General features: G+C 36.5%; 1 protein-coding gene across 30 annotated transcripts in view; it reads right to left on the bottom strand.

Moving 5' to 3' along the window:
* Nucleotides 1-27,946, bottom strand: part of LOC146002413 (uncharacterized) — a 562,931-nt gene that overhangs the window by 495,723 nt on the left and 39,262 nt on the right. For all 30 annotated transcript variants that reach the window (XM_083140199.1, XM_083140200.1, XM_083140202.1 and 27 more), the window contains 12 exons: nucleotides 24,983-25,051; nucleotides 23,646-23,714; nucleotides 20,259-20,333; nucleotides 18,696-18,767; nucleotides 16,251-16,322; nucleotides 14,465-14,536; nucleotides 12,395-12,466; nucleotides 10,545-10,616; nucleotides 6,650-6,721; nucleotides 6,236-6,295; nucleotides 4,927-5,001; nucleotides 3,956-4,027 (listed from right to left, as the gene is read on the bottom strand). In XM_083140199.1, the coding sequence (XP_082996325.1) occupies nucleotides 3,956-4,027; nucleotides 4,927-5,001; nucleotides 6,236-6,295; nucleotides 6,650-6,721; nucleotides 10,545-10,616; nucleotides 12,395-12,466; nucleotides 14,465-14,536; nucleotides 16,251-16,322; nucleotides 18,696-18,767; nucleotides 20,259-20,333; nucleotides 23,646-23,714; nucleotides 24,983-25,051 (852 nt within the window). The remainder of the gene's footprint in view (nucleotides 1-3,955; nucleotides 4,028-4,926; nucleotides 5,002-6,235; nucleotides 6,296-6,649; nucleotides 6,722-10,544; nucleotides 10,617-12,394; nucleotides 12,467-14,464; nucleotides 14,537-16,250; nucleotides 16,323-18,695; nucleotides 18,768-20,258; nucleotides 20,334-23,645; nucleotides 23,715-24,982; nucleotides 25,052-27,946) is intronic.

Raw genomic sequence — 27,946 nt, 5'->3', positions numbered from 1 at the left:
TACATAAGTTAAATGGTAAAACAGAATCAATATATATTTTTTTAATTTTAAGGTATTATCATATTTTTCGAATATTTTCTTGCATTTTAGTATGGATTAAAATCTTAGCTCTAGTAATGAGGTTCTCAAAAATACTTCCGTTGTGTTTTTCTGGTCAAGAGTGAAAATAATGAGATCAAATATATGTGATCCTGCGTACATAACATGAAAATGGCTACATGCATGGTACTTGATACGTAAACAGGTTTATTTCTAAAGGAAAAGCACTTCCCTTCTTGTAACATAAAAAAGGTAAAGTTCCCCCTGCATATAGCACTGTGCCATGAAGACACATTTAAGGAATGTGGGGGTAGGGTCTCCACACATTCTCGACCTTGGCCATTTTGGAGGTGTTGTGATCAGCACCATGCTCCAGCCAACTTTACCCCCCAAGGGTTGACCCCAGGTGCCCATTAATTTGAGGCTGGGTAAGCCCAAAAGCTGCTTTATGTGGGGACAAGGCTGAAACAATTCCAACCTTAGATCACAAACCCCAGGAATCGAACCTGGGTCTCCTGCGTGGCAGTCCACTAGACCACCATGGCTCCTTGTAACATATCCAGATTAGCAATCATTATGCAGAACACTAGTCCTACTTGCACTAAAGCCAATGAACAGGAACAAATTATAAAATATCATGAAAAAAAAAAGGCATCAAGGGTTTACTTCATCCAGTTGTCAGGATAAAAAAGGATAAACTCACCTTTATAACTTTGTCCTTCCTTTATATCATAACGATGAGACGACACATGCGCAAAACGTTGATAGCCCCTTGAAGCATTTACTTTCATGCTGTTTTGTACTTTACTTTTTATCCTGACAAAGGGGCGAGTTGCTTAAAATATTCATACTGTTTTCTGTTTTGTTCTTGTTCCGAGACATTAATTTCGGAAAATATTGAGATATTCCAGTCCCCTACTGAATAAATATCTACTAATCAGTTTACAGCAAATCTATATGTATTTATCAAGGTTTAAAATAACATAACGTTGGCACTCAAAAGCTCAGAATCTTCTCTGAAACTCACATGGCTCAATCTGTGAGAATTTTTCCATTGTCTATCACTAAGGAAGATTTCTGCTCCTACGTAAAGGGTTTTATCATTAACGATAGAAAGCCACAATGGTGTAAAAGTTCAAAATTTAAAAAAAACAACAACTTGGAAACTTATCAACTTTCTGGACATCACAATCAGCCATGCACTTAACAAATTCACAACCACTGTCTACAGAAAACTGGCTGCAGGCAACCAGTACATACACATTCTCTCTAGCAAGCCCCCCCAAACAAAAAGCTAATGTGTGACTAAACTTTTATTACAGCGCCTTGAATAAAGTAGTGTGGAAAATGGCACAGTTCTGCGCACTCTGGCTGGTTCCACTTGAAAATGATCCGCTAGAGGCGCTGGTGTTGAACCCAGTGCTTGGTATTCATCTGCTTATAATGGAAGTAAATGGAGTTTTCGTTGCAACATCTGATTCTTTTACATGAAGCATTTCTATGAATGTGATAATTGCTATGATATTTGGTACAGTTGTCGCGAAGATATTAACGAACATTCTAGACAGTCGACCAGGTCCTGTTATCGTCATACTTTCGTTAATAATACGGGAGAAAAAATACGTGTGGAATGCTCTTGGCAACTAAATTTTTGTGTATGAATTAGGTTCATTATTATCATCATCATCATCATCATCATTTCTTTTAAAGATATACACACTGAAGCATTTGTATTTTGGATATTTACTGTCTCTTTTCTTCCGATTTAAACTAATTGTGGCGATGATGATAATGATGATTGCATGAAACGACAAGGGGAACCCCACAAAACTTTCTTAGTGCCATCAACACGAGTGTAAGGAAACTTTCAAACCAATGGGACAAGCGACACGAGATGTTCACACTGTCACACTAGTGACACACACTTCCAGACTGTAAAATAGCATTCATTGCACATGAAGGCCCAAACAGCAAACAACATGTTCATATGGCCTATTCGCGTGCTACTTGTTACTTCGGTTGGAAAGCTCTTTAAAGGAAGGGTGCTCAGACCAAAGCGACGTGCTACAGGGGGAGTTCCCAACTAAGTGACAAGCGACATGGTGCCTTCAGTCTAATGGCAAGCGTTCGCTGCTAATTCTGCGAACAACAGACAGGTGACACGAAAAACCGCACATTACAACAACAGATCTAGGCGACATGATAAGTCACACTTGTCGCTTTGTCACTTGTGCATCACTCAAACTGGGCCATTTCCTCAATAGCTTGCAACATGTTGCCGTGGTTTGTTGTTCGCGTATGTGCGATGCAATGAGTGTCTTGCTTTAGGGAGATTGCGCACCAAAGCGACAAGGGGCACGCAACACTTATGGCTTGAGGATTTCACCAACCGAATGCTGGGTTGTGCTTCCCGTCATGCCGCTACGATGTGAAATGTTGCTCTTGATTGGCTCCTTTCCAAGCAACATGTGTCGCTTCGGTGTGACCGAAGGACCCCTGTCGCTTTGGTATGAAATCCTCGTATCGTTTGTCGCGTGTCGCTTTGGTGTAAAATCTCCTTGAGGAAACGGTGCAGTCAGAGCTTGTGTCCCAATGGTTCAAAAGGCTGCATTGATTATGGACTGCTTGCTTCCAAGCGACACTTGTGGTTTTCGCCTCAGTATGAAATATCTCTCAGGATACTATTTATATTCTAATAATATAGAAAAATAAAACTCTAGTACACAATCCAACACCTGATGTCCGGAATCACTTTGCGATGTTTCTTCTTGTGTTACGCATGCTATTTATTTATTAATTTTATTTTACTTTTCTTTCCAAATTAATGTCATTTTGTGACTGCAAAGCACTCCACAAATATAACTGTTTCCATCAATTCAGGTACCGCCTTTCAAGACAAACAAATCTACATAATATATTCCAAAAACTAACAAAGCCGCATTACTTTCATAAGAAAATTAGCACCGACATTGATCGCACTGCCATCTATGTTTCCCATCCGTCTGGGGAACCAGTTTCTTGGGTTGTTTTCCACACTAAGTTATTCAAGGCGCTGTACTTTTAATGAAGAGCCTTCTCGTACTGTTTGATGATTTACGAGAGGAGATAATCACCATCACTGAAATAGCCCTGAAGCATCGCTACACGGAAGCACAACTTTGGACTTGGTGCAGTAAAGTGGAAGTACAGGTCAGACACCCTAACCAACCAACCAACCACAATCAACCCATCCACAAGCCACCCAGCCACAATCAACCTTCAGCGGCCAATATAAATGGTTTGCATTCCCCTACCATCCCACCACTTCCAACCACATATCCAAAGCCCTTCTCCCATATGGCATTGAAGTAGCGCACAAACCCAATTCCAAAATAGCTGATAAATTGAACAAACACAAACGGTACTTCACACTCTACAGAGTGTGAATGCAAGGCACATTACATCAGCAGGTCCATCAGATCTGTCAATGACAGAACCCAACAGCACCTAGAAGATGCAAAAAAAGCCCAAACCACTCCTGGTCTTGCAAAACATATCAAATACAATAACCAAAAAATTCAAAAGGTTCAAGTCAAACACTGCCCACACGCTCATAGCCACCAAAATCAAGGAAACGCATGCCATAATGCACTTCCCGCATGAGCTAAACATCGATAGCGGACAGGCACACCACACTTGGATTCCTTTACTACAACAGTTATCGCCCAGAAATAGCAGATGACATGGACCCAGACACACAGTTGACAACAGCACACCTAGTGGCAGCCAGAGAACTACAAACAAAAGACACACGCCAAGGAACAGTACAGCAAGTTGCAACGATGATGGCGGCAGCGGCCACTGAAATTAATAGAAAGAAGAAAAAACAGTTTTGTGGATAAAGTGAATACTTGTTTCTCCATATTTGGAAACTTACTTGGTTCTAATGAATATAATATCCATATCTCATTCATTCTCTTCATGAACTCTATTTGACCCTTCTCAGGATCTGGAAAGAGAAAATTTTTATATTTTCTAAGCAATTGTAGAGTACAATATACACTGGTGGACAAAAAAACAAAAAAAAAAACAAAAAAAAACGGACATTTGCATTTTTTATGATAACGCATAATTTAGAATTAATTCTGATTCGAAGGCTAACTAAATATTGCATAAATTATTGGAAATAAGGAAACCTGAATATATTCAACAGAAAACAAATATAATGTTCAATTGTTCAATACTTAACTGAGAGCATAATTCATAAGTAATTGCAATTCAGGTGTCAAATATTAAGGTGTCAGTTTTTTTGTCCAGCAGTATACAGGGTTTCTATAAATTAGTTATACAAAAGTAACCGTTTATTGTGAAGAAAGTGTGTGTGTAACAGAAATGGTTTATACATCATTGAATACAACATATCTTCAAGTTTATTGTCGCACGTTGTTAGTTTCAGATGCCGCCACTGGAGGCGTGAACATTTGTTTATCTTACACAAGTACCGACTTGGATTGCTCATGGTGGAACGGTTCCGTGGCCACCTTGTTCACCTGATTGGTACCCATGGATTTCTCTATCTCGGATTACATTAAAGAACATGTGTTTGTTCTCCCTCTTCCCAGCAACGTCAACTAGGTGGCCACGGAATCGTTCCACCATGACCAATCCAAGTGTAATGTGTCTCCACAGGGTAATGCAATTGGGATCTCTTGACTACAAGGTGACAATGTTACACAACTACGTCATCAGGCATAGACTGGCAATGCAAAATGTGCTAAGCCAGAAATGACAATCGAATGTCAAGCTTCTGTCTTCCCAATCAACTTTTCAATAGGTTAAAATATTTAATTGGGGAACAAATTGGCAGTACACAAAAGACATTGAAAAATCGAAATTCCAAAAACTTACCAAAGTTTCTCTTTGCTTGAATCCATATCTCCAATATTTCATCAACCACAATTTGATAGCGTTCATCAGCACTGCCTGGAAAGAAAACACCTTTTTAATTCATAGTAAATTGATTAAATAAATGTTGTAGCTTATGCAGTAAATTTGGCTTTGAAATGCAAAGTAGTAAAACTTATTTGTAAGTATGTTTTCTACATGTTATCTTACTGACTTTTCGCTCTTCAAAGAAACTTCTAATGCTCCTGTTGTGTTACCATGCAATCATAACAATCACAAATATCAACATTATTGTCTTAACATATTATTTCCTGCATTCTTAGTTGAAAGACGAAACAGTTTACTAAATATGAGGCAAAACTCAAGATTACTACCATTCTGTAGACTGCTATGAACCAATATGAGTAGGGGCATGCATATTTCATTTTTAATGAACACACGAAATGTGGAATAACACATTGTAGTGTTAATTTTTCATGATTTTGAAAGGTCTTTGTTTTGTCACAAAATGAACTGCAACATACGAAATAAACTCTTTAACACGAAATTTAGGGTTCATTTACTGACATGACAACTTCTGAGGTCTGAATTATCCTGTGAGTTATGGAAATCACGGTAGGTTGATTAATTCAGCAGTAAATATTCGAGAATCAAAAATGGAAAAATGTGCTATTAAAAGTGAAATGTTAATTTTGTGTAATAAGTACAGTTTTTAAATAAAATTTAGGGTTTTATTCACCATTTTAACACCAACATGCCATTTTATATACTGCTTCTGATTCCGAAACATGCCCAGTTTATGTACCCATATCTTGATCTTTTATTCACCATAAATATGTGCCTCTAAATATGTTTACGGATACAAAATTGCATTAACTGAAATTTCACCTAACATTTTCCTAAAATTATTATTAAGAAGAAAATGGATTTGGTTTACTTTACTTCCCTTTTCTGACATGTTTCGCTAATTGTGAAGATGAGGATGAGTTGTGATGTGATAAAATAACTGAAAGGACACTCACAAAGAACACTCGTGCACAGGTCGGGATTTGAACTTCGAAACTTGGACATCGTAGCATGCTGCGCTAACCGTTATGTCATGGGTGTCGGCACAAAAAAAGTTTTTTCAAGTAAAAATAAACCAGTAAAACATGTATGAACTTGTACAAACTTAGAAACAAAATTAAGCATTAAAATATGAATGTTGTTACTACTTGCAATGATTACTAGCAGTTAGCTTATATTTTTCTTCAGAACTTTGTTTAAAAATATAGTTAGTTTCTTGTATAACAAAACAAACATTGTTACAAACCTGCAGTATTTATCAAGATGTTGATTGCTGCTGGTATTTCATTCTGCAAACTTACAATATCTGAAATATATAATTAAACAGTTAAGATTTTTAATGATGATCTATAAAATGCATATTTGGGTTAGTTTTCATAATTGACAAAGAAGGCCAAAAAGATAACTTTTATAATAAATTAAATTTCATGTGTGTGTATTAAGGATTATATTTCTCACAGGCTATGGGTGCACAAACATCATTTGTTGTAAAAAAAATGATTGATAGTTATGAGCTATAAATTCATAGATGCAAAGTATGATTGTGGGCGCATCTGCTAGTATATTGAGCTTAGCTTTTTCCTTTAGATGATGGATGCATCACCACACGCATACACATATCACACAAAATTATCACATGCCTACATGGCACTGCACTTACCTTGAGATTTTAAGTATTTCACCCACAGTTGCAACATATTTGCTTGGAAAGCATCCTTCACTTTCACATCGTCTGAAAAGAAAATAACATTTAGTATTCTTACAGTTTATGCAGAAAATAAAAGACTAAAATATCTGTCGGATATTTATCCTTCAGTAAAAAAAAAAATACTTTTCAAATTATCAAGTGTCATTTGATAAATAGCAGATCTGAATCAATCAGTGATGCCAATACTGGAAACACTCTTGGGGCATTTTTGCCTGAATTGTTAGCGTAAACCAAGGCGTACGCGGGCTACTTGCTATTTATAATTGCGATTTCCTAAAAATGTAAAAATAAGATTCATGCGAGATTGGCACTAATATACAAGTAAATACTGGGAGCATCAAATAGTTATAGGAATTATAAGATTGCTTATTGTCAAAAGCAAATGGAAATGAGATGTGGTAAAAGTGGTTAATATGTCGATAAATTGTAATGTTCGAATTTCTTGATATGCTCAGTTTGTTTTAGAAGCATCAATTAAAGGAGTTCAATTGGAACTCGTGCATGTACTAGCATTCGTTAGAATTTTTGTAATTTGCGTAAATGCATGTATATATTACTGCCATGATTAGTGACAAAAGAAAGAACCACAGTAAGAATTGTTAATGTTGTAGTTTGAGGGAAGTTCTAAAAGGATACGTAAAACTAGAATTGTACGTCATAAAACTATCCTTTTTTATATTGTTGTTATTGGAGAAATTTACTGTTTCTTGTTCGTGATTGGATATAAATAAATTTGTTACTCAAAAGTATTCTTCGAAACTTTCGTACAATTCTGTGCCTCTCCTTTTGTTTATAAACTTTGCATAAAGTAAAACGCTGAAATAACGAATCTATTATTGATAACAAAAAAGAACTAGTGTCGAAGCATATAGTAAAGGATGTAGATTGTTACATGTAGTTATTTTTTGTTACAGTGATAATTTTTCTGAATTGCAGCAGTGTAATTTTCCACGATATTTTTGTGATCATTTATGTTTGCCTAGAATTCCTCTCTTGATTGGTGAATGGGGAACAATTAACCCTCGCGTTATATTTGAGTTCGCACGATAATAGGCATTGGTTCTCTTTTGAGACTGAGGGGGTAGCCCTAAAGGCTGGCCGTAACCTTCAACAATTCGAATTTGTAGCTGTTGGTTGTAGCTTTACTTTAAGCGCGTGCGTTAAATTGATCCCGGACCTTTTCACGCTTCCCACGAGCTTAATTTGTTCTTTTCTTCACGCACGCAACCAGCAGGTTACAGGGCTCATATGAAGCTGAGGAAATGGTAATTATAATATCAATGCAGGTTTATTTATCGTATATCAATATTGCATTACACACAATGCAATACGTACGAGGTTTGTTCAAAAAGTATCAGACCTTAATTTTTTTGGCATAAACAAATGTAGTTAGGGAGGCGTGGTTTGATGCACGTATGTAGGTAATCCTAATGTGCATTTTTGTTTTTTTCCAGCCTACAGAAGCAGTCAGTTGCCGCCAGACTGTGAGAGGTGTAAGTGAGTGGCGTCGGAATTTTGTTTTTGACAAAATGACTGGAAAACTTGAACAAACGCTACTGCATTAAATTTTGTGTCAAGCTTGGAGAATACCAAGTGGAAACAATCCGCAAGATTCGACAGGCCTTCGGGGATGAAGCAATGGGCACCGCACAGATAAAGGAATGGAACAACTGCTTCAAAGATGGCCGCACGTCAGTGGAGAGTGAAGCAGCAATGTCAAAGTCATGTTGACCGTCTTCTTTGACTCCAGTGGCATGGTTCATCACGAGTACAAACCACAGGGTACAAACATCATCAAGGAGTACTACCAAGAGGTTCTTCGTCGTCTTTGTGATGCTGTGAGATGCAAACGGCCAGACCTGTGGGCAACGGGTAATTGTCACCTCCATCACGATAACGCACCCACCCATTCTTCATATTTGATACATGATAAAGACTTTCCTGGCCAAACACAGCACACCGGTGCTCCATCAGGCTCCTTACTCACATGGACCTGACATGGCTCAATGTGGTTTCTGGCTTTTCCCCAAGCTGAAAATGCCCCTGAAAGGAACCAGATTTCAGTCCAGAGAAGACATCTTGCTAAATGCAACCGACCAGTTGCTTCCAACAGTGGAAGAACTGTTGGGAGAAGTGTATGGGCAGCCCAAGGGGACTACTTTGAAGGAGATAAATGTAAGATTGTGGTATCTGAATACACATTTTTTTTATTAATAAAAGTTGGATACTTTTTGAACAAACCTTGTGTTAGCTATTACAATAATACAATGGATGTTGTTTTCAGTGGATATTGCTGATATCAATACCGTTAATGATTCCCACGAATACTGATGTTTAAACATTGAAACAAAAAATTCATAATATATTCCATTGCAATTATACCACATCAATCTTTCAGAGATTTCCCTTAAAATATTTGATGAATACTTACGACATATTTGGAATATACATAGACCATTCGGAGAGTAAAGAATGTTTGTGCATACAGGCTGCCCAACTGTTTCCTTGCAGCTGGTCAGTGTTCAGTTTGATGTAGTAGTTGCTTGGTGCATTTGGTAATGCCAATCTGTTCACATGGTGAGTGTAACGAGCTATAACAATGAACGTGCCCATTGCAATTCTTGCTGATCATAAGGTGTGTGGCATGATTCCTTTTTCAGACAAAATACATTAAACCCAGTGGTATTCATCGGAGACTTGTTGCAATCTATGAACGTGGCAAGTGTTCGGAAATGGCTCAAGAATGGGCGAACAGATATTCATGATGCAGAGCGGTTAGAACATTATCTTTTCATCATGGATGCACTGAAACAAAAGGTGGATAATGTCATTCAAGAGAATCAACACAACTTTGGACTTTTATCTTTTCTTTTTTTGGAAGCACCTTGCTCGTAAACACTTTTCAGGTGATAAGCATCTAGTATGCTGTCATGAACTGAACTGGTTGAATTGTCAGGCAGCCACATCGTATGAGGAGAGAATAGTTAAACTGGTGCCGAGGTACAACAAGCGTTCAATTTTCTCCATTGTTGTTGATTTTGTGTATTAAGTCCATTTTATGGACAGTAAGGCTAATTGGGACTGGACCTACAGCTTAAAGTGGAACCCGAACCACTATGTGCCTCCACCAAAGCATTCAATGTCAAAGGCGATTATGCAAAGCAGTAACTAAGGCATGTGGCAAATATGTACAATTCTGTTTCTGTAATCATATCAATAAATATGTTTGTGTGGCGAAACATTCATTACTTTCTGAATGACCCTAGTAAAACTAATGCTAGTTATGAAATTCACTTTTGCAGAAAATATTGGTTCAAAATTATTATTATTATTATTATTATTATTATTATTATTATTATTATTATTATTATTATTATTATTATTATTATTATTTTGTGAACTCCAAGAGGTACCCTGGCTCCAGAAAGTGATTAAATTTGAATGGATACTTCCCGATATCGATGTCACTGGCATCAGCCGATACATCGGCATTGGTACTAGCACAGCCTTAGTAACTTATCATTGCTTTCTACCTCTTTATATTAAGAAGGATTAATGGTGAATTGATGAAGGAAGGAACAAACAGCGATAATGCCCATGCATTACCCACACATCAAATCTGGGACCTCTTCACTTTGTATGCTGGGACCACAAGCAAAAGACCCTACACAGAGGTAAGATGCACAGAAGCTTCTGGCTGAAGGTTATTTTGTTTGTGGTCGCTCTTGTATGTTACACTAATAAATCCACAAATTAGCCTGTCTAGAGATATACGTTGCTACTAATTTTACTCAAAATATTCCTCATTAACCTCACTTTCATTATGTCTAATAAGAAGCAAACTTACCTGGGTGTGTTGAGTAGATGTACCAAATATCAAGAGCTCTTTCGATAAATATTCTTTGGGCTTCCATAGCATCTAAATTTTAAAAAAGCAGAACTTAAGCAATTAATACCAAGGTAAATTACAATAATTTGTAGTTCATTAATATAAATATTAAAGGAGCACTTAAAAAGATTACGAATAACATAAAAATAGTAAAAAAATATATATAATTTAGTACATTTTATACTAAGGATGTAAGGATGGGCTGATATGAAATTTCTACTAAAGTACTGATGCAAAATTCAATGACCCAATATAAAATTGCAATAGTTACTTGAAGAACATGAATGCTTCATTCGCCTTCTTAATTAATGTATGTAATGTAACTAGGCACTGCAATAGATTTTGCCTTAGGAGTGGCTGCATATTTAGATATTTACATTAAGAAACTGAGGTGTACATAAATTATATGTTCATCTTCATAATAATAACAACAAAATGGCAGGTTCTTTTTAGACATATTGGACTGATAAAATCAGAGCCAATTTTGTTGCTAGTCTCTCGTCGATGGTGTAGTGGTAGCATGGTCGCCTTGCAATCAAGGGTTCGATACCTGGTGGAGGCACATAGTGGTTTGGATCCCACTTTAAACTGTAGGTCCAGTCTCGATTTGCCATACTGTGCATAAAGTGGACTTAAAACACAAATTTTATCAATCAATCAACTGTATTGATATACACTGGTATATTGGCTGAAGCCAATAGACTAAAATTGCTATTTATATGCATGTCATGTCTCATTGACAATCCACAATGTAAGTTAGTTATTTGGTTTTCCAATGTGCAAAATTTTAGTGAATAATTTCCAGGTAGCAAGACCAGTAAATATTATGCATTATTAATATTATTCATTCCATTTTCATTACCAAACTAAAATTGGTAGTAGCTGAAACTATATTCTTTCCTCACATTATGCATTCTGTTTTCATAGTTCCAATAAAGCTACATCTTATAAAATTTTCTCAGATTTTACATTTCACAACACTAATTTTTTTTCACTTTAATCCCCTAAAAAAATCTTAAATTGTTGTTTTATTGTATGTGCATTAAAAATCATTATACATGCAAGCTGTTTTGTCCTGAAAGTTTATCTTTCCTAGAATTCATGTGTGTCAATAACTTGAAAAAATATATTATGTAAATGTAATGCATTATATAGCATACCCCCAATAACTCAAGAGTAACACCACTTAGCTAGAATTCTACCTTGCCCACCAATACATCACAAAAATGTTGCACATGTGAAAAATGAGCACAGACAAGCTACAAAAAGATGTGAATTTATTCCTTGAAATACAGTTCATATCCCCTTCTCCACTATTGCATTCTTAAAATATATAATTGAGATTCTCTACTCTTAACATATTACTCTTCTCTTGACTTCTTTGACTTATATATATATATATATATATTATTAACTTACGTTTTGCGAGTATCAAGGTAACTCCTGCAACGTTTCGGGATGCAACTGCTCCCTTCCTCAGGCTCCTCACGTTTAGGTTATGTATAAATCAGAACCACGTCGAACTCTCCATAAGTACAGGATGTAGGATTGGTAAAAAGTGTGTGGTTAAAAAACAATAAAAATCTAAAACCCATTACAGGTGCACGTCAAACTACCATGCCGTTTCCCCAATTAGAAACTGTTCAGTTTCAGAAGGGAGCAGTTGTGTCCCGAAATGTCGCAGGAGTTACCTTGATACTCGCAAAATGTAAGTTAATAATATATATACGTATATTAAACTTGTGAGTAATTCGCACAACTTTCATCATGAATTCTTTGACTTACTGTGTACAAATGCATACACTTACTCTGAATTTGTTTAGCAGATCTCCAAGCTTCAGTAATTTCAGTGATCATGGTTTGTATTTGAGCTTGCCTATCTGAAGAAGAAAAAAACATTTAATGAATTAACATCATAAAATACTAGAAAATTTTCAACCTTAAAGTTAGGAAATACTTTATTTTATTTAAAGCAATACATGGAAGAAGCAAAAGTAATAGACAAAGAAATGATAATAGAATAGTAATTACTGCTAATGATATATGATTAAAAAATATTTATGCCCGAGTGTAAATGTCTTCACATTTTAATTTGCAGAAACATGGAAATGTAACATTCTCTACATTTGTATTTGACTAATTAAACCAAAATTGAGTTATATATGAAAAATGGTAGTACTTACAAAGGTACCTAATTGGAGCAACAGATTTGCTTCACTGTTATAAAGTCTTACCATTCAGTTGGCAGTCTGTGCTCACCATTCAGTTGTTCAGTTGGCAGTGTGCTCACCATTCAGTTGTTCAGTTGCTAGTCTGGACTCACCATCCAGTTGCTAGTCTGGGCTCACCACCCAGTTGCTGGCCTGGTCTCAATATTCAGTTGCTGGCATGGGCTCAATATTCAGATGTAGGTCTGTGCTCACAATTCAGTCGCTGGCCTGGGCTCACAATTCAGTTGCTGGCCCAGGCTCACCACTCAGTCCCTGGCCTGAACCCACCACTCAGTTGCTAGCTCAGGCTCACCATTCAGTTGTTAGCCTTTGCTTACCATTCAGTTGTTAGCCTTGGCTTACCATTCAGTCACTAGCCTACATTCACCACTCAGTTGCTGGCCTGGGCTCACCACTTACTTGTTTGTCTATGTTCACCATTCAGTTGCTAGCCTGGACTCATCATTCAGTTGTTCAGTTGCTGGCCTGGTATCACTGCTCAGTTGCTGGCCTGGGCTCACCATTCAGTCACTAGCTCAGGATCACCATTCAGTTGCTAGCCTGGGCTCACCACTCAGTTACTGGTATGTGCTCATCATCCAGTTGCTAGCCTGGACTCATCATTCAGTTGCTGGGCTGGACTCACCACTCAGTTGCTGGGCTGGGCTTACTATTCAGTTGCTGGTATGTGCTCACCATCCAGTTGTTAGCCTGGGTTCATCATTCAGTTCCTAGTGTGAGCTCACCATTTAGTTGTTGGTCTTGGCCTGGAATCAATTTTTGGTCTGGGCTCACTATTCAGTTGCCAGTCTGAGCAAAAAAATCTTGCCAGTTTACCCTTGCTATTTGGTTACCAGTTTGGCCTTGTCATCAGTTGCAGTTTTGGCCACATCCTCCAATCAAGCAGTTGATCCCAGCTTCAAAGCATTTAACCATGACTTCAATCTCATCTTTAGACAGCATCAGTTCTTGATTATGAGTTTCACTTCAGTCTCTGTCAGATCACTCTCAACAAGTATCAAGTATGAAACTCTCCCTTTTTTTGGAGGATGAAAGTAAGGCCTGCTCTTATGAGAGTGCACCATCAGTTCACAAACACTTCTGGTTAACATAGTCACATAATATGTTAAATATTCATATTCATAATACCATATATCAGTTTAAATGTTGTGAGAAATGTTTGGAATTCTCTATCAGAATGATGCTATATTAAAATTATTTGTATTTTTATGTTGCTCTTCTATCTCCCTAGGTTAATCATGACAATGAAGATGAATAGTGAACTGCTAAAATATATGAAGAAGAAAACTCAATGGAATGTCCATGTCTTGCCCAGCATTTGATTTTGCAGTCTAGTATGCTAACCACTCTGTCATGGAAACTTTCTTATTGTAATATTGTACAGATTACTCTTTACCCTATGGTATTATGGTAACATTTGAGCTGGGTCTGTAGTAATAAAGGAGTGGAACAAATATTCCAGTGTAGGTACAGTTATTCTACATGGGAAATATTTAAAAGAAAAACTTCACTTAACTCAAGTTGTGATAAATATCTCGGGTTTCAAGTATTTAGAATTTCACATATAGGATTGTGGACCTGTACCACAGAACAAACACATGCATGCACACACACACATACATACATACATATTTACAAAATTCTTACCAAATTTCTTGATTATTTGTAACCAGAGTACTTGAAGTTTATTAGCAAACTCATTCTTTAGGGATTGGTTATCTGAAAAAGTGCAATGCAAATTAGTAATGTATAGGGACAAAAATTATATTTTAAATACGTATGAAACACACACTAGACTAGAAATTGTCAACCAATGTAAAGGTTGTTGCAAGATTTTGAAGAAATGAGACAAAAATATTAGCCCTTCCTATTTTATATTCATGCAAGAAATTATTTTCAGCTATGAGGGATGTGGGAAGATATTGCAGTATCTCTCTTAATGCCATTACATATGCAGGCAGTGTGATAATCCAATACTAGTTTTTGTTAACACAGTGGAAATACAATTTTACATTTTCCAGAGAACCAAGGTGAAATAAAATATGGGAAAATGTACTAGGAAAATTTTATAGCATTTTCCTCTATTGAGACCATGAAAATTGAATGTAAAATAGAGGAAAATGTAAAATTCGGGATTGTATTGAGGTTCCACTGTATTTTATTAACTTTCAGTAGTATCATTGTATATTGTATATTTAATGTCTGGTTGAATGATTCTTCTGACAATTAACATAAGTTTGTACACACCACCATAAGGCATATGATATTTTTGTATGCATATGTCTTTATGCATGGCAGCAAGGTGCTCACAATCTTGCTTTTTCATGAATATTTTATTAACATTCAGCAACATCTGCATGGTTTATATTTGGTTGTACTTAATTTCCATAATCTATCTGTACAGCAGAACTCTCATCATGGACTCAATAGAGAAAAATATAATAAAAGTTTCCTGGAGTTTTCAGTGCAATACAGGATTATACAGTGAAACTCCAATTTTACATTTTCCCCAATTATATTCACTCTTCATTATCCCAATAGAGCAAAATGTTATAAAATGTTCTTGCACATTATATTTCCCACATTCTCAGTTTTTCATCTCAGTCCCCTGAGAAAGATAAAAATCGAGGTTCTACTGTACTAATCTTAAACACACATTAATAATAATAGCTCTATCACTAATAATTGTATTTGCCCAAACTAATATTCTGTAACTTTTCCTGACAAGTAACAAGGAGATTTCTAGTTAAGACAGACCAATCATCTTTAGAAGAGCATTGTGCACATAGGAAAGTTGAGGTAGGCATTATCACATTAAAAAAAATTTCTAGGAAATAAAGGTAAAATGCAAATTGACTATTGCTTCATGGTTACTCTGTCGAATGCAATATCAGGACAGTACTAAAATCTTCTGTAACTAACTGAAAAATAAATACAAGGTACAATCGATCTCTGCTTATACCTTCCCATATTTTATATTTTCAAGCATTAGAAATTGAATTCTCACAAAGGGGCATACACTTTATGTTTTCCTCCACTTTAAATTTGGATTGGATTAAGTTGGTATTTTAAGTCCACTTTATGCACAGTAAGGCTAATCGGGACTGGACCTTCAGTTTAAAGTGGGATCCGAACCACTGTGTGTCTCCACCAGGTATCAAACCTGGGATCCACTTTAAATTTGTTCATCCTGAAAAATGTAAAATCAATCCATTGTAACTGCGATATAATTAAGGGGAAAATTTGTGCATATTCAATGCCTATAATTGTTAAAAAAAATAACATGATTAGTAGTGAGAGAAGTAAACTGTTATTCATGTTCCGAGACACCATAAATATGCACAAGCCTTACAGATATTTAAAACTTTTAAAATTTTTCTCACTATGAAAATGAACAGATTAAAATACACATTCAAAGTATGTGTATACTTACTTGGATCTTCTGGAACCAGTGACCAAAGCCTCATTATTTTGGAAACAAATCTTTTATGTGCTTCAGAACTTTCTGGAAAATATAACAGTATTCATTTATCATCCCTTCTTGTCCCATGAAGACAAAGTGTACTAAAACAAAAATCTATGGTGCTACCAGCATTAGACATGCAAGTGTTCAATTACGAGTGTGACTATGCGTCAAATGTCCTAATTAAGTTAGACAGTGTCTGCAGTAAAACCCCAACCTGGATATGACAATCCACTTTGCTACAAACAATGAAAAATACACTGAAATTTACAATGACCTTTTATCAAAGTATTTCCCAGAACAATTTAACAACTAATGAACTGACAGCTGAAACAGAAACGAGCAGATGTGTTTCACAAAATTATGTCATGAAATGTTTGAAAAAAACAAAAAGCTGGAAATAAAATTAAATGCAGTCCTACAATTCAAATTAACTTCAACTACTCAACATACTTAAAAGTTACTTCAGGAGAGCTGAAAAAATGTTGATGCTAATATTACATTACCATACATGCGACAGTCGCACACTGTGATAAATAATGAAAAATCATTTGGCACAACATAACTGACTGCTCATTCAGCTATCAGTAAGTCAAGGTAGCACTAACCACCAACAAACATGTTCATTCAAATATGCCAGCATTGGGAATGCAAAGCAATTATCAGGCCAGAAGTATGACAGAAGCTCTAAAGAGATAGGCACTTTGTTATTCTCCAGTGGAAGACATGTTTGGAGGCACATTCTTGAAATTAATAATGATAGTAATACCAGTAATATATTGATAATAAAAATATAATGTGCAAAATTCAATTAATTTAGTAAAACATCCTGTTAAAAATTTTACCTCCCAATTTTCATCTCTTTATAAATCATAAACAGCACTCTTGCACATGCAGGCAAAAACATCAATTTAATTTCTTCAATTCTTGTATTTCCCAATAGCAAGAAGACATTCCAGGATGACTGACAATATGAACTTTGCATTGACACATTGCGATCTATTGCACTTCTAGATTCAATAAGCCTATTTCTTGATTGTACCTAGTATTTCAAACTGTTTCTACTAAAAAAATTTCCGAAGGGTGGCACGTTACCTGGAACCTATGCTACACTTTGCCCAAGTCGCGAGAGGTCTATAAAACAGGTAAACAACCTGCCCCAGGAGGATAATACAAGGAGTCCACAAATAGTTCACCGAGTCCACAACGAGTACCGCCGACCACGGAGAGGGATAATTCCACTGCAGGACCGCCGAAAGCCATGGAACCCAAGTCAGGGCTTGTCCAGAGGTAAGACACGTCAGGCCAGCCACTTAACCCAGCACCGAGGCTCTATCAGGGGTAAGTAACTGCTGCTGTTAAAGTGTTCTTTCTTCCACCTTTACTCACCTTTCATCTCAATTGAATCATAAGTGAGAATACTCTTGTATTAATAACCTGAAGACACACATTTGAAAATCTTGTAGCTGAAATTTAGCTTTACCCACCACCCATTGGTCAACAAGACCTACCCTCCAGAACAAAGAAGAAATCTGGTAAGGCTAAGGTGAATACCCATTTAAGTCTCCATGGAAACTGCCCTGGGACGAAAACCTTAGATTCTAGCATAAATCTGGGTAACAGTATGGTATAGTGAAAACACATTTCTTCAAATTTACAGGAGAAACTACTTACGGAACTGAGTTTCTGTAGACTTTTGGAAGCTCGTGGAAGTGTTTTCTCCCTTCGTTCAACTTATTCGGCCGGTAAATCATGTATTTTTCGACATTAATGTATCTCCGATGCACGATAACTCTTGCCACCATTACTGTCGACTACGTGAATCAAATGTTCCATGCGTTCGATTATGTAACCCCCTGTTAGTGTAGCAACCACACAGTAGTTTTACAAGATGACCTGTGAGCAGGTTTTTTTTTTAAAATTTAATTTTCTATGTTTGCCTAACCTAACTGAACCTAACCTAACCTTCCGTGAATGGTTTGTGGATGAAGTTTTACTTAAAAACCTTCTGTGAATAGTTTGTGCAGCATTTTTCGGTTAATAAGTTTGGAAACACTGCATATCAGCTGACGATAGACAACGTGAGTCAAAATTTGCCCACCATGTTGTGTGTAACGAAAGTGAATAGCAACGAACAATAAATACTTGTAATGTGAAAAATTACGCTTTTTTCAGTGAAAAAAGCAAAGTCCCACATTCAAAAATGTTCCGCTATGCATAACAGGTAAGTACAAATGTAAATAATTAGGAAATAAATGTGTTTTCACTATACCATACTGTTACCTAAATCTGAAATAAGGTGCAATAAAGTACTATTATTAAAGCTTAAAATATGTAATACATCTACTACCATATTTTAAAACAATGCCAAAATAAAAGTTCGAAAAAAAGATCAACCAGATTCATGTAAATTACCTGGATTGAATGCCACTAGTATCCAAATCTTGTTCAGTCTATTAATAAATATCTTTCTTCCTTCCAGTTTATCTGTATAAAAGGAAAATGTGAACTTTAATATGGATCTGCCACTTTGATGTTTTACACATGAGAGTTGCCAAGCAACAATAATAATATTGTTGCTGCCCTATTGTAATTATCAACACTGAAACATCTCTCTGATTTTGATTTAGAGACTGCAGCCTTGAGGAACTTGCTTGTACTTGGGAATAAGGCAAGGGAGTGTTCTGTATGGTGCAATCTTCTCTCCTGCACATTGCACCTCAAGGTTAATGAGCAGCAGAGCAGGAGTGGGGGATGATGCTTGTATTGAGTGGTGAAATATGCTGATGGACAAAGTGTTATTCTCTTCAAGGAATCACCTCCAGTTTCTCATGTCATAATTGAACAGCATTTGGTACAACCTGTCACATTTCCTGCTCTAGCAATTGCACAACAATTTCGTTGCCAATGAGAAACTAAGGAAAAGTCATCTGCTGGGTAGTGAGGAGCAAATGGAAGCCAGTGAGGTGCTTACACAGATCCTGTTGCCATGTCGTGGTCTAACTCCCATGTCTTTTGTTTATGTCTGGAAGAAGCTTGTTTTGTAACCATGGTGCTGATTAGTGTGGTGTTGAATTTATGCATTCTTATGCAAAGCATGGCTTCAGTTTCACTCAACATGGGGTTCACTTGGTCTACAGCGGCAATGATGCGTGGTTTCTGCTAGAAATACCAGTGATCGGCAAGCGCGGGAAATATGACAGGATATACCAAATGCAGTTTACAATGCCACACTGCAAAGTTACTTGCAAATCAGATGACGAGAGGTTTCCCACCACAGAAACTCAACCAAGAAGTCTCCTGTCTCGCTCACTCCCTCCTTTCCTCTCCTCTTACAATGCCTCTATACATGCCTCATGGCATGGTGCAAAGTGCACGGGGAACTTTACCTTACAATGCTACAGTACCAATGCTCGCTCTGCAGTACACATGTGTATACAAGAACACTCGTGTTGTACCATGCCATGAAGGCATATAGGAAATGTAGAGTTAGGGCCCCACACTCTCTTGATCACAGCCGAAGGTCAGGGTGATGTGATCAGCACCACTTCCCTGGCCACCTTTACCCCCCAAAGTTTCCTCCAGGTACCCACTTTACATGACACTGGGTGCGTGCTGGAGCCACTTGAATAGGTGGAAAAATTCCTGGTTCTCCCCCCCCCCCCAGGGATTGAACCAGGGTCTCTTGCATGGTAGTCAGATGCTCTAACAACTGAGCTAATGCGGCTTATCGTTTTAATTCTGTCGTGAACAGTTTTTCAAATCTTGCTGTTTCTTGATTTTTCTAATAATAAAACAAGTAAATGTTCTTATTACAATAAAAATTCGAAGTTGATGTACAATGTGTAAAGAAAAAGCAATGTAAATTTCAGAAACGGATTTTAAAATTTATCTGTGCTGTTTCAATTGTTACAGTTTTCAAGTAATGGTATCTGTTCAGCCCTACTATTGTGATATTATATTTAAAATAATCATTACCGGGATATGATCTGCTAGCTGTCCAAATAGCAAGCATTTTCTTGATAAATATTCTGTATGGTCCTTTGCTGCTAGCTGGAAAGAGAGAACTGTATTGTTAATATGAAGTTACTTTTAAAGATTTATCATAACATTAATTAACAGTGACAACCACAAAAATTAATGAAGTGTTTACTGCTCCTTGTAAATAGTAGAATTTTAAGATGGAACATATTTATTGCAACTCTTTGATATTGGCCAATAGAAGCATAAAAGTATATTGTTTTATCAGTAAAATTGCTGATAATCTTAGCAATTCAAAATAGTCTATAATTGAGTGTACAATTCTGATATGTACCTCTTGTACCCTGACTTTGTTAGTTAAAATTCTAAAAAAGGTAGTTTTCTGTTAGGCAAATCCTATTGTAACATCTTGCTTGCATACATTAATTATGGGTTGAAGGACCCATCCAAGATCTTTGCAGAACACCTATTGTTTAATATTGGAGTGGTAGAAATTCAGATCAATAAATTTCACATTGGTACTTTCCTCAGACCATCACTAGCAGAAGTGATATCCAAAACCACACTAACTATTACAGTTCAAGTCAATTTGAGAAAATGGGTTAGGATATTACATGTAAGTATAAGTTTTTCATTTGCAAGTTATATAGAGAGGTAAACAAATTACAACAAAATCAAAGTTAAAGGTGAAAAACACAAAAACAATAACAATAAAAAAGGTAGATATTTAACACTTTCCGGACAGGACTTCGAACATAGAGTTTTTCCCAGATGATGTTTTTTCTGTTCTTTAAAAAATCATAGAAAGTATGTTCCTTAGTGTGTTATTTAACATTTTTTCTATACAACACTTCCTCTTTCCACAGATATATAATATGTTACATTTATGATTCTTTTTCTGTAACAATTTCTTTAAAGTAAAAAAAAATATATAATATTGCATAAAAGTTACTGAAAACATATTTTGAATTTTTAAATAGGTAATATAAAATTAAAATGAAAATAATGTAAAAACTTTCCATTAGAATCAAAATCATCAGTAACTGCAAAATCCAAAGTTGAATGATTGTAAGAAATTTCCATAATGTGGATATAAATTATTACTCCCTCTGTCCCATAATTATAGTCCGGTATGCCAAAATGGTAGTACAGGAATTACAGACGAAGAGGCAGATGGAAAGCACACGTATGAGGTAGGGCACAGTAGATCAGTCTTCAAGATTGTGAAGAGGAACAACGTGACCTTATCGCAACGAGCAAGAAATACCACTCAGACGATTACCAAAAGGAGGCGTTGGGTTGCAACACACCGGTGTGGCACTGTATGGCAACCGGTCTAGCAAGGCACGCTGCAAATCGTTAGTAGAGCACTCCTTCAGTGAGTACGTGTGAGAAGAACAGCCATGAACACACAACCCATGATAGGAAGCGACAAGGGTAGCAAGAACCTCACGGACAGTAAACGACAGGCAGTGTACGAGTTCCTCTTTGAAAACAGTATGGCTGGCGTAGTGAAGAAAGGTGCCATGACAAGTGGGGCTGTGAAATTTCATGTAAGTACAAGAACAGTATGTCACATTTGGCAACAGGGGCGGCATTGTGTTGAAAAATGGGGTCATCTGTGCTGCGGTTGCATCTCGGATGAAAGGCAAAGTCGGACCAAAAAGAAGGATCTCGCCCAACAACGACTACAGCACCTACCGCTGCGAAAGCGGCAGAATATTCGATCAATGGCAGTGGCGCTAAATGTTGCTACACAGGCGTGTGAAGGCAGGAGAGATCAGAGTGAATAAGAATGCGCTGAAGCCATTATTGACTGACAGCAACAAGACGGAACGTCTAAAATTTGCCTTGTCAATGCTGGATCCTACCACAGTCGCTTGTCCTGAAAGCGGAAATCTGAAGTTCAACATGATGCTGGAGACAGTTCATGTGGATGAAAAATCGTTCTACCCGATGAAGGACGGTCAGAAATTGTACTTGCTGCCAAACGTACCAGACCCGCAGTGAACATGTAAAAGCAAATATTTTATTCCCAACATCATGTTTCTGGCTGCCGTCGCCCGGCCTCATTGGGATCCTGGTCGCAAGCAGTGGTTTAATGGTAAGTTAGGCATTTGGCCGTTCATCAGCAAGGAACCTGCCAAGAGGAACAGTAGGAATCGTCCTGCTGGTACAATGGTCACCAAACCATTAACTGTTACCAAAGATGTTTACCGGGACATGCTCATCAACAAGTTAATCCCAGCAATAGATGCACAATGGCCTTGTGGACTGGGCACAGGAAGAATCCAGGTGTCCGTTCAGCAGGACAATGCACGTCCGCATATCGTTCCCAATGACCGCGCCTGGATGGATGCTGCAGCGGCCAGTGGAATCACTTTGGATCTCCTATGCCAACCGCCAAACAGACCGGACATGAATGTTTTAGATCTGGGGTACTTCCGGGCAATTCAGTCTATCCAGTATCAGGCAACTCCACAAACTATTGATGAGTTGATCCCCGCCATTGAAACATCATTCTCTGATCTGAAACGCGACAAGCTCAACAACATCTTTTTCACTTTGCAGTCCTGTCTCATTGAAATTATGCACCTCCAAAGGTGGGAACAACTACAGGATTCCCCATATGCAAAAAGCACACTTGAACCGCCGAAACGTCCTGCCATCTCGCTTGGAGTGTCCTCGAAACATTTACGACGAGGCTACAGCAGCACTGCAGCACTAGATCTAGCTCGCTGGTGGGATGACAACCTTCCTGGACCAACAATCTCTTTCGTCTTGATGTTTTATTTTGTCGAACTTCTTGGTAACTTTGTATTGATCCTGGATTAATTATTTTTCATTTAGGTTCTTTTGGATACTTGATCGGCCAATTTGTACTGATCCTTGAGTAATAAAGTAGTATAACTCATTCCCGTGTTTAATTTTCTTCTTCTGTATACACCAATGTCACAGTTTGAATATCAGACAATTATTATGGGACAACAAACAAAGGTGTACCGGATAATAATTATGGGACAGAGGGAGTAAATGCTATTCTCAATAAACAAAAGTGCAACTTAATTTAATAAAAGTGGAAGTAAAATTCAGCAATGAAGAAAGTGTGACATGAAGCAGTTGAAATTTGAGAGGTAGTTACACCACACGTGCACAAGAGATACGGTGCAATTATAGCCCATCCTTCATTCACAATGGAATTTTATAGTGAATAACAGGCTATGTCCGTTGAGTGCCTTATTGGACAGTAGGTGTGTGACTGGCTATGCCAGTCATTCGCCAGGAAAGGGTTAAGCAAAAATACAGATTCGAACAAGAATTCACAAATGGGTCTCTGGCACACTCTGAACTTACTGATGAAACGTTGATACACATTTATCTTACCTGCTGTTTCTTGCAGAGTCTCATTCTTAAGCAGTTGCAGAGCAATAAAGAGATTCATTTCTGCCGAATCTGGAAGAAGGAAATGAGTCTCATATTTGTCCAATTTTTACTGTGTACACAGTGTATTTAAACAATGTAGGAAGTAAATTTTAAGAGCATTGGACAAATAACTATGTGACATATTACTGCTTAAATTCAACACATGACTTTCACACAAAGATTTGTGATATACATAATAAACTAAGACACCTTCAATAACATAAAAATAAAATCTGGAACTAAAAGTAATTGTTTTAGAGACAGTGGAATTTTTCTACAATGGATATCAATTGAGAACATGTAAATGTCTGCTTTTTGGAAAATGATTTAATATGCTATAAAAACTCCATTTGTGCTATAACATGTTCCCATATGTTTAAATGTTTTATTAATGCAATCTGTACATAACACATGAAATGGCTAAGTACTTTAATTTTATGAACATAAAAGTTTTGAATTTTCTCTAAGTTTAATGAAGAAAAAAATCATATGCATCTAAATTTTACACATTTCTTTAACAAAATGTTTCTTTCATTGAATTATATTTCGATAGATCAGATGGTTTCGAATAATGAGGTTTTCCCCATGAAAAAACACACACACAAATAAAAATTCAAAAAGTAACTAATGTTTATATCATGTGCCTTTCGAATCTCATGTGTGCTTTAAATATAAAGTTTGCATTCTTTACAATAGCACTGATATGCAATTTTCTACCAGCAAACTATACAAACATGTCTGAAACAAGTATCACTTCCTCATATTCCTCATAGACATTCAAAATTTAGATTTTTCATTAACATTTTCATTTGGTCGTTTACATTTCTGTGCCATCACAACACACGAGCTTCACAACATAAAACAGTAAGTGCTTTTAAAACAAGGAGTTGCAACAATCCGGAACTCTTGAAGTACAGTAAATATGCCTGGCTGTCATCAAATCATTGCAAATAGTAAATGCGAATTTCCATCATTGCAACAATGTTACCTCCAAATTTCAGGAATAGTCATTGCTTTTATCTTGCTGACAATTATTTGGTAATTTTATATTTGCACTAGGATATAGTTTTCAAAGTCCATTATTCAGAATGAATGTTGTTGAGAAGTAATTTATCCACACAAATTATTATTATTATTATTAGAGCTACCTACTATTCAGAGGTGTCCATTACAAGAAGTTTCACTACATAAAGGTCTCCTAAAGATTGGAAATAGAATAAATTTAATTTCTTAATGTTACAATTCTGATCTCTTCAACTATAAGAATTTAATTCTGAAGATAAATAGAAAAGACATACCTACATCTCTGTTCTTCTCTCGTAAGTCCCTCTTAGCTTGAACTAATGAATTTTCTGCATTAATTTTGACTGAAAATAGAAGCATTTGTAATTTAAATATGTATACTATTCATGTCAAGAGATATATAATTACCTAATGCAATAGTTAATATATTCACAACTTACATTCAGGAATATAGTAAATAACAAATTCAGTTATGTTTACACAACTGGAACATTATAAATAGTAATTCTTGAAGCTTCCTGGTTGAGAATGATGAACTTTTCTCGAGATATCAGCCAGATAATTTCTGGATAGGCTTCCGAGCTTTCGAGAGCTAACGTCACTCTCATCTTCAGAGATTGAAGTGCAAGAATAATTAGGGTATTGTTATATGTACCATACCCCTCCCATATCAAATACAAATAACCATACCCTAATTATTCTTGCACTTCAATCTCTGAAGATGAGAGTGACGTTAGCTCTCAAAAGCTCGAAAGCCTATCCGGAAATCATCTGGCTGATATCCCGAGAAAAATTCATAATTCTTCATGGAACATTATAGTTTATAGGGGTGAGTAGTGCAATTTATTACATATTTTTTGATAAAATTGGTCATTGAAATTCAAGTACTGTATCACATCTAAGGCTTTGCAATTAATCAATACTGACAAGTGATTTGTTTTTTAAAAAATATCTATGTGGTGGTAAAGACATACAATGAAAAATACTTGAAATCAGTGTTCTATGAGTGTTCTTCAAACTTTTTTGTAATTATAAATACATATTTTGATATTGTAGCACACTGAGCACATAAGATAGCAGACACTAACAAATTATCATCTATTGCCTTTTTATGTACTATTAATATGCAATAAACTTCCTCCTCTGTTTATTGTTGCACAGTAAAATTCATACATCCATTCCTAAAAAAATGTCCCTGGTTGTAAGTTTGACTGAAAATTTTATGGTAAAAATTCTTCATTCTGAGACTTAATCTCCCATAATACTACATAAAATTATTTTATATCTAAAATATAAAAAAGACAGCATGTACAAATAACAGGATTCCCACTCCTTTGGCAAAATCCATTTTTACAGGTATCTGTGGTGCTTTAGCATGTTAATGAGAAAAAAGTTTTGAGCATTAAAACTCACTTGATTTGGGAGAATAAAGTTTATAACCATTGCTCACAGCATATAAACAAAACACATATAAATGTACCACTACTTTTAATTTCCATCTTGTTGAAGTAAAAGACATTTAAAGAGCAATCATTAAAATGAGTAGTAGTAGATGTGATGATATTTACGAGGGCTATTTTTTTTTCAAGGTCCGATCGGTCGCGAAATAAAAACCACACTGAAATCAAAAATGTTTTTATTTGCAACATTTAGCTACACCTTCCAGCTACTTCTCTACATAGTCGCCTCCCAGATGTAGACATTTGTCGTAGCGTGGTACCAACTTTCCAATACCCTCGTCATAGAAGGCAGCCGCCTGTGTTTTCAGCCAATTCTCTACGCTTGTCTGCAGCTCTTTGTCTGTGCCAAAATGCTGTCCTCCTAGCCAGCGTTTCATGTGCGTAAAGAGATGAAAATCTGAGGGAGCCAAGTCCAGGCTGTAAGGTGGGTGATCAAACACCTTCCATCGAAAATGCTGCAGGAGTGTCTGTGTTGCAGCTGCAGTGTGCGGCCAAGCATTGTCATGAAGAAGGACAATGCCTGATGACAACATTCCTCTTCGCTTGTTCTGAATTGCCCTTCGTAGACGTTGAAGCATCATGCTGTATGAGGGTGCAGTGATGGCCGTGCCATGTTCCATGAATTCCACCATCAACACTCCTTTTCTGTCCCAGAACACAGTAACCATCCACTTTCTGATGGAGAAGGTTCGCTTCCACCCCTCAGCATGAAGAAATCGAATGACTGCACGTACTTCACACTTGGCATGCGACTCTAATGTTCTAGGCATGTTTCCGTGCTCACTGCACACTCCGAACTGACACGTGCGACATGACGGGATCGACGGGCATACTAGAGACACTGCGCAACACATTCGCGCACAGCTTCATCGGATTTTCAATGTGGTTTTTATTTTGCGACTGATCGGACCTTGAAATAAAAAATAGCCCTCGTATAACTTAAGCTCCATCATATTGAAATATGGAGTAAATTTTATAAAGGAACCTTTAACTCGTATTATAAATTCATGTATAATTGGGTGTGTTTTCCCTGAAGATTTGAAGTTAGTAAAAGTGATACCCATATTTAAAAAGGGTAATAAGTCTTCTCCTGTTAGTTACAGGGCTATTTCATTGGTTCCAGTCGTATCAAAAGTTTTTGAGATTGTCCTAAATAATCAGATTGTTGATTATTTTGAACAAAATAAGCTATTGTAACTCTCAATTTGGCTATAGAACTGGGCTAGCTACTGTTAAGGCAGCTGTCTCATTCTTGAAAAATTGTATATTAGGGTTAGACAGTAAGAAAGTTGTTAATAATGTAAAACTCTATGATTTGTCCAAAGCATTCAATACTGTATCTCACTCTCTTCTGCTAAACAAGTTAAGATTTTATGGTTTTGAGGATGGAGCGCTGTCACTTTTGCAATCATATCTAAGTGGGAGATCTCAGAGAGTAGTTTTTGAAGAAAAGGAGTCAAATTTGTTACCTGTTAAACATGGAGTACCTCAAGGATCTATTCTTGGCCCTATTCTTTTTATTATTTACATAAATGATTTGCCATATAACATTTCAACACCCTTGGTCAGTAGTTACCTATTTGCTGATGATATCAATGTCTGTTTGAACTCAGATTCTAATAATCTTTTAAGGTCCTCACTAAAATCTACTTCTGATATTGTTCAGGACTGGTGTACTATTAACTTCCTTTGAATAAACACTGATAAGATCCAAAACTTGGAACTTACATATAATAGTAATAATCATAATACAGAGCATGAAAAGAATTCAGTCACCTT

This window comes from Lepisma saccharinum, chromosome 18 (genome assembly GCF_977018435.1).
Source record: "Lepisma saccharinum chromosome 18, izLepSacc3.1, whole genome shotgun sequence".
Taxonomy (NCBI): Eukaryota; Metazoa; Arthropoda; class Insecta; order Zygentoma; family Lepismatidae; genus Lepisma; species Lepisma saccharinum.
This window is presented reverse-complemented; position numbering and strand designations above follow the sequence as displayed.